Source organism: Equus caballus, chromosome 8 (assembly GCF_041296265.1).
Source record: "Equus caballus isolate H_3958 breed thoroughbred chromosome 8, TB-T2T, whole genome shotgun sequence".
In the NCBI taxonomy this organism is placed as follows: Eukaryota; Metazoa; Chordata; class Mammalia; order Perissodactyla; family Equidae; genus Equus; species Equus caballus.
The window spans coordinates 17012842-17032212 of NC_091691.1; the positions used below are offsets into that span (position 1 = coordinate 17012842).

Sequence of the window (19371 nt, forward strand, 5' to 3'; positions counted from 1 at the left end):
CCCCACCTGGGCGTCCCTGCTCACAGGGGAGGAAGGACCATACCTGTGTCGCTTATGTTTCTTGGAACTTTTCTTCTTCTTTTTCTTGACAGGCGATGGGCTATATGATGCGGACCTGCCAGGGGAGGGAGACACCCTCAGAGGGAGGCTCTTAAAGGCCACGGCTGGTTTCACAGACCCTTCCCCAGCCTCATACACGGTCCCAGCTCTTCCCGTAACACACATCAAGGATAACGTCAACACTAATATTAGCTTGCATGTGTTTTCAACGTTATCGTGTGTTTTACATACGTTATCTCACTTAGTCCTTCCACACACTTTTTAGGGAAGTACAATTGCTATCTTCCTTTTTCAGACAAAGAAAGTGAGGTTCAGAGAGGTCAAGTGGCTTGCCCAAAGACACACAGCTAGGACATGGAGGAGCTGATTAAAACTGAAGCCTCTCTGACCCCAAAGGCCTTGCTGTCAATCACTCTGTCCCCTCACAGTCAGGCCATAAACATTTCCTTTTTTCTGCTGTTCTCCTCCAAGCTGGGCCCCTCCTCTCATATACTTTAGGCCTCTCTTCTGCCCCACCCTGTGGTCTCCCTGATAAGATGGAGCCCCTGGAGGAGATCTCGCCAGGCTGTGGTCAGCATGGCTGGTGCTGTCAGGGGTGACCTGAGAAACAGAGCCACCCTAGGACCATGACTGTGACTGAGGTTCAGGTGACCTGAGTTCCAATCTTGACTCACCCACCAACTGAGGAGGTCGCCTTGGGCATGTCCTGCTCATTCTACATTTCTTATTCCCCCACTGACAACATACCAAGGTTGAAACAGACTAGGAGTTGCAAACTCGGTACCAACAGGGGCCTCTCAGATAGCACGAATGCACAAAGCAGACTGGGTGTGGGACAATAGGGAGTGGTGGGGACTGTGGTGAACCAGAGAGTGCCTGACAGACAGCACAGCTCCTCCTCAGATCAGCCTAGGTCCTGCGTGGGAATGCAAACCCAGGCTTCCAGGACACCTGCCTTTTCAATAGAGATTGCCAGAAAAACATCTTTTCATACGAAATCTCCTGGTTTTTAAATGTCAGTCACCGATTAAAAAGACAAAAAACACTTTACAGGTCAAATAAAACATGTCTGCAGGGGAAGATAAGGGTTGACTCTTAGGAAATCACAGTGCTGTCCCCAAGCACGTGCTCAGTGGACATTTATTGAATGAAGGAAATAGTGAAGACTGATGTCTGCTTTTTCCTTATTTGAAGTGTTCTCCTGCCCAGCCCTAAAATCAGGAAGCTCAAGCCACTTGTCCCCTTCCACTCCTCCCCCTACACTGAGGGTCTTCATTCACATTCCCCCCTTGTCCACTTTGGGCCCCTCCCCTTAGGACTCGGCGAAGGGCTAACGGGGTGCAGAGGAAATCAGGCAGCTGGGGCCCGAGTCAGCCAGACGCTGCTCTCTGCTGCCCCCTGCAGGCTCCTTCGAATACTGCCTCCGAGGTTCCGTGTGTTTTCAACCCGCCCCTGAGGTCTCTGCCCATCCCTCTGGGTCTGGACCACTGGACATGCTTTTAATCTAGTAAGTGGCAGCTAGAAGAAAATCTGGAAATCTTTTTAAATAAAAAAGAATTTAAAGGGATTGTACATAGAAAAAAATTTGTAGGGTACAAAAGAGCCAATAGCTAGCAAAAAACATAAAGGTCATTATTCTTGGCGTTCAACTTGCGAGGTGGGAGTGGTGGAACCAGCTGGGGAGCCTGGGATCAAGTCCCTGTAGGTTCTGTCACCCCTTCTCTTTGCCTTGTCTTTTCTCATCTTCAAAATGGGGATAATAGTTATAAGTCCTGGGCACATAATATACAGCAAGGTGACTATAATTAACAATACTGTAGTATACGTTTGAAAGTTGCTAAGAGATTAAATCTTAAAAGTTCTCATCACAAGAAATAAAAATGGTAACTATGTGAGGTGATGGGTGTTAAGTACAGTATACATATAACAAACCATTGTTTGTATACCTTAAATGAATGCAGTTACATGTTAATTGTATCTCAATATAATTGGAGAAAATTTTTTAAAAATAAAAATAAAATGGAGATAATAATGCTCGTCTAGTAGATTGTGGTCAAGGGTAAAAAAAGATCATGGCGCTCACAGTACTTAGCACAGCCATCCACACAGAGTAAGTTCTCAAAAAAAAAAAATCAGTATTCATGGTCATGACTATGCTTCTGATTAATCGGTCATTTACTACATGGCAGACACTGTGACAGCTGCTGGCACATCCATTTTCTCATCTAATTCTCACGAAACCCCAAGAGGTAGGTTTTATCACCGTTTTATATAAGTGGAAACAGACACAGAGAGGTGAAGTGACTTGCCCAAGATCACACAGCGAGTTAAGAGGCAGAGAGGGGATCGGAACCCAAGAGGAGTTGCTGTTTGACTCTGAAACCCGTATTACTCCTATTTTGTAATATTACTCCTATTTTTATCTATTGACTATTTTGTCCCTTCCCCCGTCTTCAAGGTTTCATCTCCCTTTAGGGCCCTCACCTCCTTCTCTTCTTCCGGGTGGATTTCTTCTTTTTCTTCTTTCCCCTGGAGGAAGGCAGTGGTGTCAAGTCTTTGACTCGGGAGGCACTGTTGGGAAGCACAGAGTCAGCATTAGGGGACCCAGGGTTCCCCAAGCCCCCAACCAGGGCCGTTGCAGCTGGGGAAGGAGGACCCAGTTCCTTGGAGGATGAAGGGCCCTAAGCAAATACCTAATTATCACCTCCTGGTTGATTCGGTCACACTTCAGATTAAGTGCCTCAAATAAGGAGTTAATGCCAACCTAATGAGACAGACGCTGCACGTTATCCAAACACCAATTGATTATTTAAAACAGAGTTATAGAGGTTAACTGCTCCTTAATAGATTTATTATTGAATTTGCAAATGGCTCACCTTGGTAAATAAATCACTTTTTAAATAATTAATCGGCAGGTCAGCCCCCTCCCTCGACAACACATCGTGTCTCTAGTTCCTGCTGGAAATTGAATAGGAGGCAGAAGAGATGATAAGTAGCAGCTGATTATTAAAAGCATATTTGCCGAGGTCTAATGCAATGAGACACATATCTTATATTGCCTCACAGAACCTCCAAAACCTTGGCTCTTCAGGAATAATTATTTCCTGTTCAATTAAATTCAAACGCTCGGGGTAGAGTTAAATGAAACCAAGTTATCTCCTTTTATAATTGGGGCAGGCTCCAGGGATGTTTTTAAAACAGTATCCCATGGCAAAAGGAGACGGTTTGGGATGCAAAACTGCTTGTGAACGGAAACATGCCAACCCAGTTGATCCTCACTGGGAAAATATAGTATTAATAATGGTATTATTGTCATTATTAGTAACAACATGATACCATTTATTCACTTATTATGTGCCGAGTGTTTTATATACTTTGATGCTCACAAAACCACTTTGAGAGTGGTATGATTTTTATGGTCTCGTTTTACAGGTGAAGAAAATCAGGCTCAGCCGGTCAAATTGGCTTGCCTGGTCCGCACAGCCTAGGAAAGCATCCGGTCTGGGATTTGAATCAAGGCTTGTGTGAATCCTACCGTAAAAGCTTTTGCACAAAACCAGATACCTTCTCAAACTCGTCTGTGTGGCTGATCTTTTGGAAATTACTCAGCTCTTTACAGAACATCATAAAATGCTGCTCTGTTTCCTCCCATTCTAAGATTTTGGACGGCTCAGTAGAAAAAATGATAAAGTGATTAGAATATATGTTAATCGCTCTGCATCTCCAATACATAAAATCTTATAGCTACATCTATAACACTTTCAAGCGCCACTTTTAGTAGGTTAAAAATAAATATCATAGGGGTTGAGTATCCAGCTACTTAACTATGCATACACGTTATAAAGCATAAAGCCTGGCACTCATAGCCAGGATACAAACAGCCTGCTTGTTTAAACATGGTGGGTCACTTCCAAATTTTTCCTTTAACAAGTGCTTGACACACAGTAAGAGCCTAATAAATATTTGTCAAGGGACCAAAAGAGGGATGAATGGATGAAAGAATTTAGTTGCTTGTTAAATCATCTTGGTTCCTATAAACACTTCTCAGTGTAACAGCTGCCAGGAATTTGAGGGAAAAAAAAAACCCCAAAAATATTTAAGGGAGAAATACTTAAGGGGAAAAAAACCACACCTTTTAAAAGTGTGTCCTATAAAACAGAGAAAGATGTCATTATTTCGGTCAATTACTCTAACTTCTGGAACCCCAGGGTGCCAGGGGAGCAAGGTTTGAGAACCACTGTCCTAGATTCAGATTTAAGCGGTGGGGTCAAATCAAGACAGCACTTGAATTTGGATAGGACTGAGGACTGTGAGGGGAGGATAATCAACCCCCTCCACAAATCCTAAATGTTTTTACCGAGGTAGGTCTACATTTCTTCTAGCCCTTTCTTTCCCCTGCCCCCGTTCTCCTAGGTGTGCCCTCAAGGGGGCTGGAAGGGCCAGAATAGTGGTTAAGGACACCCCAGTTACATAAGCAGCAGTGAGAGACGCGGCGGGTAAGTATGCAGTGGTTATATTTACAATGCTTCAGAACACAGCAGTCAAACGCGCAGAGGGGAACTACGCAGCCATAAAGAACGCTGGCTCGAGAAATGGACACACCTGGGTTTAACTTCCTGCTCTATTCCTAGCTCAGCGACCTCCCTGAGTATCATTTTCGTCCTCTGTAAGATGGGAATAAAACATGATGCCTGTCTCGTAAGATGGCTGTGAGGAATAAAGGAGCTCGCTCGGGTAATGTGTCCTGGTCCGGCACAGAGTGAGTTCACAGTAAATGAACTTCTAGTATTAAAATTGTTATGACTTTATAATTAGCATCATCCTCACTATTGTGGTTGTTATCATGTCAGAGAGTGGGTCACAGATAGGAGAAGGGAGTGAGAGGCCCACACACTCACAATCGAGTTGATAACACGGCATCACTTTCCAGATTGTCCTGCCCTTGTCTGAAGAGAACCTTCTCTTCAGGCTCCATGAGACTCTAACTAACATTTTAAGCACCTCTTGTATTCCACACTCACTGTCGGGATCTGTACACGCCTGATCTGATTTAATCCTCATCTGACCTCTGGAATTAGATCTCAATATTCCCATTTTAGAGATGTGAAAACTGAGGCCCAGGGAGGAAAACGAACTTGCCCATAGTCGCCCGGTTAGTAAGTGGTAGTGTCCAGGTTTGAACACAAGTCTCCATGACATATTTACTCCCCTTCGGCCATCGGGGAGACGATGTTTTGAGAATAAGGAAATTCTCCTCCTCCTCATTCTCTCTCCATCTCCCTCAGCATCTTATGGAAACAATTTTTTCCTGTTTCCTGAAGACGATTCTGCAGATCTGATGTTGAAGTTCGCTTCTCCAAGCGGACAGGATTTAACTGTTTCTCCGTCACTGGAATCATAGCCTAACTAAAACCCATAGTTGAGAGGGCGGCCTGGAGGGAAGGGCGGACTTCATCCATGAAAGCTACTCTGGCTTCCCAACTACTCATAGCTTCTGTCTAATTCTCAGATGAGCGCCCAGTAGGGCTTAGAAAGTCTACCTCAGTAAACCAAGGACTCTAGGCCATAAGGAGTGAGTCTGGACCAGAGCAGGGGGCCTCAGGCTAATCTTTGCCCTACTACCAGTGGACCTCAGTTTCTGCATCTGTAAAACGGCTTTGACACTCCGATTCAACATAAGGAGGCAGGGCTTGTATCTGGGGAGTCTTGCTGACAAAAACACTTGATCCATTTTCCATCTGTCATTGGGGGGGGGGGGGGGGGCGCGGGCGGGTAGATACAGGCCCAGGGCAGTGAGAGAGTGTGGGTTAATTTGAGGAATAGAACTAAGGCTTTCAACCGGCTGGCTGTATATAGCACAAAATTTATAAATAGGAGGCAGGGGCTGGATTGGCCTTTTCATTAGCATCAACAGTATGATGTGATGGGTGTAAGTCTAGGATTTAAGATCAGAGAGACCAGAGTTCCAACCCTCACTCTGCCGCTTACTGGCTGCCATATTTCGGGAAACCACTTTACCTCTCTGAGCCTCAGTAAAGTGCTGTATCCTCAGACGCCAGCACAATGCCTGTCGTGTGGTAGGTGCTCAAGAAATCCTGTTTGAATAACTGAATTAAGGAGGAAACACAAAGATCTGAAACTCAGGAGGCAGATCTGGGCTGAAATCACAATTTGGGAGTCATGGCTCATAGAGTCATTAAAATGGAGAAGAACTAACTCTATCATTTAAGGCAGGGGCAACAAACTGTGGCCCACAGGCAAAATCTAGCCTGTCTCCTGTTTTTATAAATAAAGTTTTATTGGCACACAGCTGTGCCTGTCTGTTTCCACATTGCCTATGGCTGCTTTTGTGCTACAACGGCAGAGCTAGTAGTCGAGGTAGAGACCATCTGGCCCACAGCCTAAAATATTTGCTGTCTGGTCCTCCACAGAAAAATTTGCTGACTTTTGATTTAATTTTAGGGTTTGAAAGAGGAACCTGCAAAAGAGAGAGGGGAGGAGTGGCCAGAGAGATGAACTTCATTTCTGCATCCTCCACTTGATCTTCCCCATTGGACTGAGGAGGAGTCGGGGAGCATCTCACCTGCGTGCTCTGGCAGGACTGAGCTCCCGGCAGGCCTTGTCTCTCTCCCAGCTGTTGGTGCCCAAGGCCTCAGTGGCCAGATGCTGGCTCAGCTTTTCCGAGGGTCCATCCTGAGCAGGGACCATGGGGCTGCTCTGAGGTTCTGTCCTACAGGGGAAGAAATAAGGAAGCAAAAGTGTTAGGATCTGAGAGACTGTTAATGTTCATCAAATATTAATAGCGGTCCTAATATTTCCCAACTTTGCTTGCAGTTAGGTTGGTGACATGAACTTATCTTTGGCCACTAGTCTCTGAGTGGGAGTAACATATGTCATTTCCAGCTCAAGGCAATAAGATCTGTGTGCCTTCTCCAGCTCTCTCTTCCTCTGTGACAGTGACTTTGGAGGCCACATATTCTGAAAGGTGGAGCTCAGTGATGGAGAAGAGATGCCTGAACCACATGAGACTTTGCATGATAGAAATAAACCTTAGTTAGGTCAAGCTGCTGAGATCGAGGGGTGTGTTTGTTACTGCAGCATAGCCTAGCCTAACCTGACGAAACACAGGGAGAGGCTGGAAACCAGCATTTCACTTCCTTCCTCAAGATGTAATTGGAGGCCAAGGCATGGCAGGATTAGTTCCAACCCCCCTTCGCCATCTCTATCCCATTTCTCTGCCTTATCTGTATATGAAAGAGAGACCCCTGAATTCAAACACTATCTGCACCATTTAGTAGCTAGAGGACCTGGGCCAGTCACTCAACCTCTCTGAGTTATAGTTTCTTCAGTGATAAAATAGGGAGTAATATCAGTCCATATATTGCTGAGTTGTGAAGATAAAACAAGATAATATAAGCAAAGAGAACAGTCTAAAAAGTGTCAGTTCTCTTTCCCTTTACGTCCTTGTGACCCGAACCTCCAATGTGGTGTCCTTAGCAGGTATGAGGCCACCTACTTGGGACAGCAGTTCCCATGAAGGCCTGAAGTTCCCTTCTCTGCCTCTGAGATGAGCTCCAGACACCTCCAGGAAATTACCTGAGTCTCACCTCCTTCTCTGAGTCCCAGAGAGGAAACAGAAGGTGCCTAGTTACTCAGTCTTTGAAGAGACTGTCACTCAAATCTCCTGGCTCCTAACCCGGAGGAGTCAGGAATTTGAGAGATACAGGTGAATCTGGCACCAACCAGCAAATTCCCCTCTCCACTCACCCTGCCTGCAGATCCCAGGTCAAGCATTGATCAAAGGCATCAGCGTTTCTCATCACCAAGCTCCTGCAGCCAGTGCATCAAGATTGGTTTTATGACTCGGGATGAATGCATCTGATAAGCCCTCTGCTCCTTAGGGCTGTCAGCAGAGCAGGCCCAGCCCAGTCAATATTGAGGGAAGGGCAGCAAAACACATCCGTCTTTGTCAGCAGCTTATCGGTGCATCTTTAGAAGCAGAGCTGGGAGATACTGCAAGCCCAGGAGGGACGGAGATTCTAGTCAGGGCTGCCCAGCCCCCCTCACCACTGGCTCCATGCTTCCAGAACTACCCCCCCACCACCATCCTATTCAGCTTCAGTTTTCCTGACACCCCCCTGCTCCACTTCTCCTATTGTGAAGGCTCCATTTCCACGTCGTTGCTCCATCCATCCACACAGAATGCTGTCCTGGCTCTTCTTAGAAAACTCAAAGAAGCTCAGTTTAAGCCCAGCTTCCAGCAAAGCTTGCCTCTTCCCATACTTATCCTGGCTGGGCTAACCCGCATTCACTAACTCCAATTCCCTGAGGGCCTGCAGTGTCTCCAGGCCGGTTCTAAGTGTGGGGATGCAGTGAACAAGACTGGTGTCCCCTGTGATCATAGACTTTACGTGCTAGACGGGGGAGCAGGCAATAAACACATAAGCAGGTAATAACACGGCTTCTCGGATGGTAATAAATTACGGAGAGACTAGATCAGTGTAGTGGGGCTAGGAGATGGGAGGGGACGACTGCTATTTTGTACAGAGAACCCGTGAAGGCCTTTCTGAGGAGGTAACAGGGGAGTAGAGACTTGAAGGACCAGGGACTAACCGTGCAGTTTGTGGTGGTTTTAAAATGTGCTCACAGACTCTTTAACACTCCTGCCGTCAACAGAAGGGGCCTAATTTCCCTCCCGTTGAATATTGGATGGGCTTAGTGACTCACTTTTTAATAAATAGAATGTAGTAGAAGAGATCATGTGTGACTTCCAAGACGAGGTCACGAAGGCAGCTTCTCCCTCTCCCTCTTGGGCTGATGACTCTGAGGGAAGTTGGCCATCACATTGTGAGGACCCTCCCGCAGCCCTGTGGAGAGGCCCATGTGAAGAAGAACCAAGGCCTCCCGCCAACAGCCAGCACCAGCCAGCCATGTGAGAGCACCACCTTGGGAGTGGATCCTCCAGCCCCAGTCAAGCCGTCAACTGAGACTGCAGCCCTGGCTGACATCTAACTGCAATCTCAAACCCAATCGAATTCCTGACTCACGGAAACTGCAAGACAATGATAACTATTTATTGTTGTTTTAAACCAAAAAGATTTTGGGTAACTTTTTGCCTAGTAATGTATAACTTCTACACAAGTATCTGTGGGGAATGGGAAATGTGCTCCAGGTGGAGGGAACAGCAAGTTCAAAGATCTTGGCACGTACAAGGAGCAGCCAGCAAGGGCTGGGGTGATAAGAGGGGAGATCAGAGATCCTGTCTTTGTAAGTCATGAGAAGACCTTTGGTCCTCTGTGGCTGAGACAGGAAGCCTTTGGAACAGAAGAGGGATATGGTCTGGCTTACATTTGGAGGGGTCACTCCACTGGCTGAGGACACTAGAAGGAAGGGAGGGAATGACAGAGACTGGGAGGTGATTGAAATAGTCCACGCTCCGATCCGGGTGGCAGCTGTGGTGGTGATGAGATGAAGCCAGATTCTGATATGTTATGAGAGAAGAACTAGCATCCTTTGCTGCTGGTGAAATGTGGGAAGCAAGAGAATAAGAGAAGGGGAGGGGTCAAGGTCAACTGCGAGGTTTTGAGCCTGAGCAGTGGGCAGGATGGAGTCACCATGGAGGAGGTGGAAACTGTGTTGTAGGGAGCAGGCTTCGGGGAGCTCTAACCCCTTTTCTAGGATATGTTAGTCCCTTTGCTGCCCTCACTGCAGCTCTCACTGATATGGGTTGTTGCTGCCCTTCCGTTGTCTGCTCTCACACGAGACTATGGGCTCCAGTCTAGCGCCATGTCTTACTGTTCCAGAGCCTGCTGCTTGCTAAACACTTAGAACATTTGTCCAACGAATAAATGAAAGAGCACATGCGTTGGCTAAAGAGAACATTCATTTATTTCAAACAGTCAGAAAGGGCGTCTGAGATGCTTTGAACTAATCCCTTCCGGTTACACTTGGTGGAAATAACCCAGCCAATGCCTCAGTCTACCAGATGGCTCGGTCAGTGCTTTTCTATCCTACTCCGTATTTCTCTTAGAAAAGTGATCAGTGCGCTTATCAACATATGCGTCTTGCCCAGCAGAGCCTTGAGTTGGACTCACATAAGAATGGTATTTGGGGCTCTCTGGGCATTATAGGAAATCAAGACAAATCTGTACCTGAGGCACCTGCATGATAGGGAAAAACGGAGAGCTGATGTGAGGAATCTGGCAGCAAATAAATATGTGACAGATAGTGCTGGCACTGGGCGGAAGGTCTCAGTGACTCGTGCCAGTGGAGAGAGGAGAGGCATGGGTTATTCTGCACTGCAGGGAAAGCTGGTGGGTGCTACTGCCAGGCACTGGGGACAAGGTGAGGACAGTGCCTGAGCCATCACTGCCAGCAGCCGGGTTCAGAATCAGGGATGGGGGATCCTGACAGCGGCTGGATGAGGAGAGGGGTAATGGAGCTGCTCCAACTTCTAACTTGGCGCTCTCTGATGACGTAGGCTGTTCTTTCCTCCAGTGACACTGGCTTCACTTTCCAGGTGTTGGGTACCCCACCCGGGATCATAAAACAAACAAAGACATAATTAATTCTACCAGGCAGACAGAGAGTGGTGAGGGAAGGAAGAAAGGAATCCTCTCCAATATGACATTTAAGATCTTTTTTTTCAATATGTTCTAACACTTTGCTTCTCAGCTTTCTCAAAACTGAAAAAGACTCAGAAAGCATGTAATCCCGGGTGTCACAAACCTGGCACACTATCAGAGGACTCCAAGAAGTTTTTAAAAATACAGATTCCTAGGTCCCATCCTACCTGTAATAAGTCAGAGTCTCAAAGGGGTGGAATGGGAGAATCTGAATCTTAAAGACACATTCTAGGCAATTCCACCTCCTATGGGATCAAGACTAAAACCCAAGCTGATTACCAGGACTAAAAGGCTCTGTATGATCTGGCCTCTGCCTGCTCCAGACCCCATCTCCTACCTCTCTCTGTCCCTTACTCTGCTCAAGCCACATGGCCTCCTCGCTTTTCCACAAGGAAGAGCACCTTTGCTCCTTCTGTTCCCTCCACCCAGCATGCTGTTCCTCCAGCTCTTTGCATGGCCAACTCCTTCCTTTCTTTCAGATGTCACCTTCTCGGCAAAGCCCTCCCTGACCCTTTATGTAATCCTTCCCCTGTCTTGACCTGCCTCCATCACAGGAGCCCACTGTGCCTTCCTGCAGAGCACTTGTTACTATGCGAAATGACCATTTTCTATGCTTATTTGCTAACCGTTTGTCTTCTGGACTAGAATGTAAGCTTCATGAGAGTGGGCACTAGTCTCTTTTCTCACCACTGAATCCCCAGGGGTATGGTGCCTGGCATAGTGTAACTTTTTGCCCAATAAATATTTGTTGAATGAATGAATGAATGAATGAATGGGTAGATGGATGTACAAATGAATTCGGATGACCAATCTCATGTAGGAACCACAGATCAGATTTACCCTCTCTTTACGCATAAAGGGGCAGAGGTCCAGAGAGAAAGACGAGTCTGAGGTCACACAGCACTTCAGCCACGCTCTCTCCTCCACAGCCCCGCCCATCTTTCCTCCCTGCTTCCAGCTCTGCATCTCTGCAAGGATTTGAGAAAAATTCTCTGCTCCGTCTTTGCTGAGGGTACCGGCAGCTGCCTCATTTTTACCACACCGCCCTTCCGTGTTGCATACAAAAATACTTAAAAGAAGGCAAGATCTTCAGGGGACGGCTAAAACAGTGAAGTCAAGGGCCCGGCACACTCCACTTCACAGAGGGAGGGAGGGAGCCGTGAGTACTGAATTCCTCAAGGCCTCCCCACTCGTTCCTGCTAATCAGCGACCTGGAGCTTAGATGCTGCTCTCCGTAGTCATGGCAACCAGCAGATTCCCAGCCTCTGATAAGAGTCAGGGCTGAACTTTCTGCAAAACTCTCCAAGATGCCTGGCTCCCTGGCCGCTTCCCCGATTCCCGCATCAAAGCACCCCACTCCCAACAAAGTGCTCATTCGGCCCTGGGGTTGGGTGCAGATCCTGGCGTCCCAAGCCCTAGATTGGGTTAAACACTGTTTGGAGGATCAGAGACAAACAGTGTTGGAGGGGAGTGAAAAGGACCCCAGCCTCAGCCCACCCATGCAGAATGGGGAAACCGAGGCACCCAAGAGGCAAGGGGACTTGCCCAAGACCACGTGGTGACAGAGCTACGGCTTGAACTGTGGCCTCTCAACCCCCAGTCCGATGCTGTTTCCACATCACTTGATCATAGCAACAGCTGGCGTGTATCAAGCAGCTACTCTGTGCCAGACACCTGGCTAGGCACTTCTCAAGCATCGTCTCATTTAAGCATCCAAAGAAACTCAGGAGCAGGGATGGTCAGCCCACTGTACAGATGGAGAAACTGAGGCCTGGGATAGTAAGTGGCAAGAACACCAGCTGCCCTGCCTGTTTATAAGAATCAACTGAGAAAAAAGGAAAGCAATCTGGAAAACACTTTGAAAATATAAGAAGTAATAAATGGGGGGCAAAGGGTGACTCTTGGTAACTTCTCTGTAAGACAGAGACTTGCCTTATGTGTCTGGAGAAGGGGCCATAGCTCAAGGTTTGGCCTGAGTCTCATATTCCACAAAGAGGAATGGCACTTGGTCCTTAGATTCACGACATCCCTGACACTTACTGCCTCCATCCTACTAACTGCTCCTCCTGTGTGTGTAGCACTTTCTAATCCAGGGTCTCAAGTGATGCTGACAACCCTCTGTAAGGTGCTCAGTTTGGTGAACTTAACCCCATTACACAGATGAAGACACTGAGACCTGGAGAGGCAAAGGGACTTGCTTTACACCCCAGGCGCTCGTGCCTCAGTTTTCTGTTCTCCACTTGCACCCAGGGCAGTGAATGATCCATCCTTGTCCCCGCACTGGCCAGAAAACTACAATCTGCCTGTTTCAATAGAGAATTAAGGCCCAGATCCTGAGCTCCTGAGTCCAAAAAAGCCCCAGGCTCATCATGGGCTGACCCAGCCCATCGACAAGATGGATTCGGCTAATTTGTGCCTTGGCTCCAGGGACTTCAGTCTGGGCCCTGTTAATATCCTGGCCTGAGGTCTTAGTACCACGTCCTTTTCAAGGTTAATTAAGCTCAGTTGGTGATAATCTGCGGGAGCTGCGGCTCTCTGAGCTTTGCGATCACAGCTGGAAAAAGCACAGCGGCTTGGGGGAAAGATTGGGGATTCCAGAGAGCCACCGTGAGAGACAACATTTGGACGCGGGGGCAGTAATGCTCGTCTTAGTCGGAAGGGAACGAGAAATCAGAGGAAGTCTTATGCGGTTAGCATCTCCCACATTATTTAATTCATTTACTCAATAGTTGTTTACTGAACATCTACTTAGTATCAGATTTCAAGGACCCAAAAGCAGCCAAGACTCATCTCTGCCCTCAGAGCGTTCCCAGCCTGGAAGGGGAAGACTGATCCGTCCACAGGGGACTCCCAATACGGTCGAGTAACTTCTCTGGTGGAGAGAAGCTCAGAGGACCACGGAACCATAGGGAGAGCCCCTAATCCAGCCTGGGTTATCTGGGCAGGTGGCCATGGAAAGATTCCTAAAAGATGTATGGAAATTGGTCAGGAGAGTGGAGTAGCATGTACAAAGGCCTGACCCTGAGAAACGGCAGTGGACTTCATGTAAATGCAGAGGAGGCAGCAAGTTGGAAGATATAGTTGGGGTGGAGGGTGGGAGGTAAGAGTTGAGACTAGTTTATTTCCCTGAGCATAATGCCGTCAAGGTCCATCCATGCTGTTGCAAATGGCAAGGTTTCCTTCTTTCTTATGGCTGAATAGTATTCCATTATAGACACACACACATATCTACCTACCTTTCTATCTATCTACCTATCTATCTATCTATCCATCTATCTATATCTATCTCACATTTTGTCTATCCATTCATCCATTGATGGACACTTAGATTGCTTCCACGTCTTGGCTATCGTAAATAATGCTGCAATGAATGTTTGGGAGCAGGAAAAAACAGGAGCTGAGACTGGGGAGGTAGACAGAGGCTGGATCCTTCAGGACCACGTGGATGGGTGCTTCTCACACCTTCCTGTGCCGGGAAGCCCCTGGGGATCTTGTTAGAATGCAGATGCTGGTTCAGCAGGTCTGGATTAGCGCCTGAGCTGCTGCGTCTCTAACCATTCCTGGGTGAGGCTGCTGCTCCGTGGACCACACTTTGAGTAGCCAGATTGTGGATTTTATAGTCTGGAGGGCTGGCCCACACAGACGGGCATAGTCCTCCGGCATGCTCTCTGCTCAGGCCACTGAGGAGAGTGATTCAGTTCAGTTGTCAGGGCTGAGGGTGCATGTGTGTGTGAACATGATGCGTGTGGGGTAAACACTCTTGGATATCCGAAATTGTCCAGTTCCCAAGTTCAGGTCAAAGGACAAAAGAACCATACGGAGAAAATATCAGCTCAGCATTTCTTACCCAACTCAGCCACGCAGGTCAGGCCCCCCAACCTGTCTGGGTTTTGAACTCTCATCGCAAACACATCCATGGCTGCCCTCCAATGAACCCCAAACCCACCCAGACATTTCTCCCTCCACAGGCTGGCCTGTCGATCGCCTATTGGCCTAATGAGGGGTCAAACTGCTGAGAACGGACTGGATTTGATTCTTGGGACTGCCTGAAATAAAACTTCGTGGTTTTCCACTTGAACAGGTTGTGAAAGGTGATTAGGTGATGCTGGGAGAGTGCACAGGTCCTGGAGTCCCGCAGAGCTGGGTTCAAGCCCTGATCCCCCCAAGCTGTGTGAGGAGGGGCAAGAACAACATCCCTCACGCCAGCACAGGGCACCTTCGGCCAGTATTGCAGGCACACTTTACGTTTCTCCAGGGAGGGTGAGTTGCTGGCTCTATTTTCTTGCCATGGGAGGGACTGTGCTGGTGAGTCCCTTTGGGGCATCATAACAGCCACTGATGGAGGAAGCACCAAGCAAGATCTGCTGAGAACAGGGAAGAGGTCCTCAGCCTAACAGGAAACCTTGGTTCAAGAGCTGAGGGAGCAAAGAGTGGTCCCCAGCAGTGCTGCCAGGCACCGTTCACTTCTTCTTCATTCAGTCACTGACTCAACAAATGTTTGTTGGGCACCTACTTTGCATAAGCCATGTTCTAGGCTCTGGAGACACAACAGAGAACAAGACAAAAAAAATCCCTACCCAGTGGATAACACAGATCCCAGCCACCATGGGATGGGCAGAGTTGGGAGGAGAGCAGAAAATACCCATAATGAAGTGGAGAAGATGCAGATTTGGAAGGTGATGAGTGCCATAAAGAAAATAGATAGAGTAGGATAAGGGAGCCTGGGAATGCTACTGGAAGGGGGCTGCAATTTAAAATGTGGTGATCAGAGAAGGCCCCACTGGGAAGGGAACATTTGAGCAAGACTCGAAGGTGATGCAGGAGTAAGCCTCGAGCATGCCTGGGAGAAGGACACAACAGGTAGAGGGCACAGCCAGTGCAAAGGCCCTGAGGTGGGAACATCCTAGATGCACTGAGGCTAGAACTGTGTGAGCAAGGGGGAAAAGAGTAGGGGGTGATGTCAGAGAGGTAATGAGGGACAAGATCATGGGTGGTCTAGTGGCTATTGCAAGAACTTGACTTTTTCTCTGAGTGAGATGAGAAGCCATTGGAAGGTTCTAAGCAGAGGAGTGAGGTAATCTAACAGGTTTTAAAGGATCTCTCTGGCAGCTTGCTGAGTGTAGACAGCAAGGGAGCTGGAATAAATGCAGGAAGACCAGAGAGGAGATTATTGCAACAACCCACACGAGAGAAGATGGTGGCCGGGATCCGTGTTATCACTGCCCTACTCGGATTCTGGACAAATAGTGAAGTTGGAATCAACAGGGTTTGCTCATCGATTGGATATGGAGTGTGGAGGGAGGGGTCAAGGGTGACTCCAAGGGTTTTGGTCTGAGCCACCGAGAGGATGGAGCTGCCAATTACCAAGCCGGGGACGGCTGCAGGTGGAGAAGGGGGTTTTGGAAGGGTGCTCTGGAGCTCAGTTTTGGACGTGTTAGTTTTGAGATGCCCGTTAGACCTCCATGTGGAGATGGCAGGTAGGCAGTTGGGTCCATGACACCAGGATTCAGAGAAGACATTGGCGCTGGGGAAATGCATTCGAGAGACATTAGCATTTGGATGGTATTTAAAGCCAGGAGATGGGATCTGCTGGGGAGTAAGACGGAGCACCTGGTTGAGCGAGGTGGGAAACTGGAGAGGGAGGTAAGCTCTGATGGCATTGTCCCAGTGGGATTTCGGCATAACCAGGTGGCCCAATAGAAGTATCCCAGCCTTAAAATACTCCTAGGGTCTGACTGCTCCCGTTCATTCATCCACCCATTCCTCAGCGGTTCATGTGATCACTCATTCATTACTCATTCATTCACTCATCTGCTAAGCATCTACGGACGGTCATTTCAAGATGATCCAGACGTGAGTCCTTCCCCCAAGGAGCTCACAGTCCAGAGGAAGAGCTGGGGCACGTACATAAGAAACTCTCCTACAGAAGTGACAGTGACCCGAGAAAGATGACCTGAGTAGAGAGAGGGTCCATGTGTCTGGAGGAAACAAGACAGGCTGCCCGGAGGGGCAGAGTTCCTGGTCCAGGGAGTGCTGGTGGAGCATGGGGATTGAATTCATCACATGGACTCTGCCTGGCCACTTGCCAGCCAGGCGACCTTGGGCAAGTCTCTTCGCCCTGCCCCACCTAGTGAAATCACAAGTGTATGCCCCTCACAGGGCTGCTGTGAGGATGAAACGACATGAGGTGTGCCCAGCGCTTAGACAGTTTCTGGCACATGGTGGCACTTTAAAGATCAGCCACACTTTCCGGGGACAGGTCACATTGGTCTCCAGCCTTCCTTGCCGAAGCTCGCCTCTGGGGACTCACGCACTGCTGGTTCTGAGCCTCTTCCCTCAGACAGCCCGAGGCAAGGGATTCTGGGAAGGGGAAGGGCAGGGAGGTTGGCGCGCCCTTGAGTATCCCGGGAGCCCCTCCCTACCCTGGGGCCTTGGCTCCCCCCACCACCCTGAGTGGCTACTTCACTGGCCCTTTCACAGTCACTGCAGTGACTGGCTTCTCTCTCTCTCAATAGCCCAAGGGTGAATTTGTCTCTCTCTGTCCTCCCACAGTCACCCACTGGACTCTTGTCAGCTGGAGCTAGACCTAGACAGAAAGCGTCCTAGAAGGTGGCACAGTTAGGACTTTGTGTACACACACACATACACACACACACGCCCCTCCTTCCCGAGGCTAAGGTCTGGAAGAAAATTCCTAACGAGCAGAGAGTAAGCTGCAGCTGACGTCTGCAGAGAGGACAGAACAGACAAGCCACAAATCTCGATGGCAGGCGGTGAGCAGGCGGCGAGCTCCTGAGGTCCTGGCTCGTTAGTTTTAAAACAACACAGCAGAGAAGTGAGATAAAGGGCTTTCGCGGGGGAAGCTGTCAGACACCTCACCTCCCACTGTGGCAACCACCAGAAGGCCCCATCCCTCCTCCCGGGTTACAGAAACAGAGACTGCTGCCCGAGGCAGTGGCTGTGTTGCCAGCTCACAGAGTCGGAACCCGTCAGAACTAGCCAGTCCTTGGAGCACTGAACCCAACCCTGGAGAAGCTGAGGTCCAGAGGGCCCGAGTGCTACACTCAAGGGCACTCGGCGAGTTAGGGGCTGAGCAGGGGCCACCATTCAGTTCTTCTGCGGCTGTAGTGGGTGCCGTGGTCAGATCCTAGGTTGCTGTGAGTGTTGGCTGCAAATGTTTCACAGGTGCCCCTTTCTGGAAGGCAGTGTCCACTCCTGGGTGGGGCATGGAGGCAGTCCATAGCCAACCACTAGCTGACATAGGAATACAAAAGACCTGCCCCCGTGCCTCGAGGCAGGACCAACTCTATGCCACAGTTCACACTCCCCAGCTCCCGGTGGGATCAGGCTGAGGCCACAGTCCAGCGGACACTGCACCTTTCCTTAGCTTCCTGCCCCGCCCCCCAAGCCTGCTTCCTCACTCCCTTTTCCCTGAGGGCACACCCTCAATAACTCGTGTGCACCCACAGCTCTGTCTCAGGCTTTATTCTTTGTGAATTCCAGCAAAGACACAGACCCAAACCGAGTTTTCCTCTATCAAATTACTAAACGCAAAACAATCGTGAAGTATTGTATTATCTGGAGTCAGACAGACATGGGTTTGAATCTCAGCTTTGCTACTTTTGGGCTGTGTGACCCACAGGAAGTGTTTCAATATCGGCAAGGCTTCATTTTCCATCTGAGGATGGAAAATGGCAATGGAGATGGTTTACTACCATCACGAGGTGGTTGTAAAATGCTTTGCACATTTCCCAGATTCATAATAAATGCTCAATGTATGTTATTTGATGGCGATGGCGATGATGATGACGATAATGATGACGATGACGACGACGATGATGATGATGATGATGGGGGCAGACCAAATGGGGATGCTGGGCCATCGGAACTCGACCAATCAGCAGAAAGCTCTCAGAAGGCTCCGCCCCTGCAGCTCCGGCACCAATCATCGGCAAGTTCTCAAATCCCACCCTTTCCATTCACTCTCCTTTAGGCTTGGCCCAGGGGCCCCATCTTTTGCCATCATCATTTTTCTCCAACGAAGGGATTCCCTGTGGGAGAGGGGGAACTCTGGAGAGAGCAGAAGGCTGGCTTTACACGAAAGTGGCCATTTCTCAATGCCAGCCCGGGCTTCCAGCTGCCCCACTTGTAGGAAATGGCTCCTCCACACTGATTCTGATTAAGGAGTTGGGAAAGGTCTGTCCCTCCGCTGGGACTTTTATCTGCCTTTTAAAAGTCAAACCCATTACCGCAGGATTGCGGGTTTATTAGAGAGCTTTATCTTTATTAGGCACTCAGCTTCCTGATTCTCTCCCACCAACCTGATGGGTTCCCCTCGGCTCCAGGAGGACTTGGGGGGTGGGGGTGTGGCAGGAACTGACTAAGAGGTCTCAGGACAGCCCCTTCCTCGCACATGGGCAGGGGTCACTTCAAGCTCTGAGTCTGTCTTTGACAATGGGCAGCGACTGAACAACCAGGAGTCACCGGGAGCTTTGCAATCAGGCAGACCGGAGCTCCAAAGCTGATTCTGCCGTTTTCAAGCTGTGATCTTGGACGAGTCACTTCTGCAATCCCTCTTCTGCAAAATGGGGTTAATGATAGTGTCCAGCACGTAAAGTGCTTAACACCATTCCTGGTGCAGAGCAAGCACTTAATCGATGTTAGCTGTCATTGGAATTGTAATTAT

The 19371-nt window shown here is 48.7% G+C and overlaps 1 protein-coding gene across 1 annotated transcript in view; it reads right to left on the reverse strand.

Annotated features, from left to right (window-relative positions):
* The window catches only part of SRRM4 (serine/arginine repetitive matrix 4), a 151596-nt gene that overhangs the window by 40683 nt on the left and 91542 nt on the right, over positions 1-19371 (reverse strand). The window contains exons 2-4 of the mRNA XM_023647056.2: positions 6644-6790; positions 2545-2631; positions 44-115 (exon numbers count right to left, since the gene is read on the reverse strand). Of these exons, the coding sequence (XP_023502824.2) occupies positions 44-115; positions 2545-2631; positions 6644-6790 (306 nt within the window). The remainder of the gene's footprint in view (positions 1-43; positions 116-2544; positions 2632-6643; positions 6791-19371) is intronic.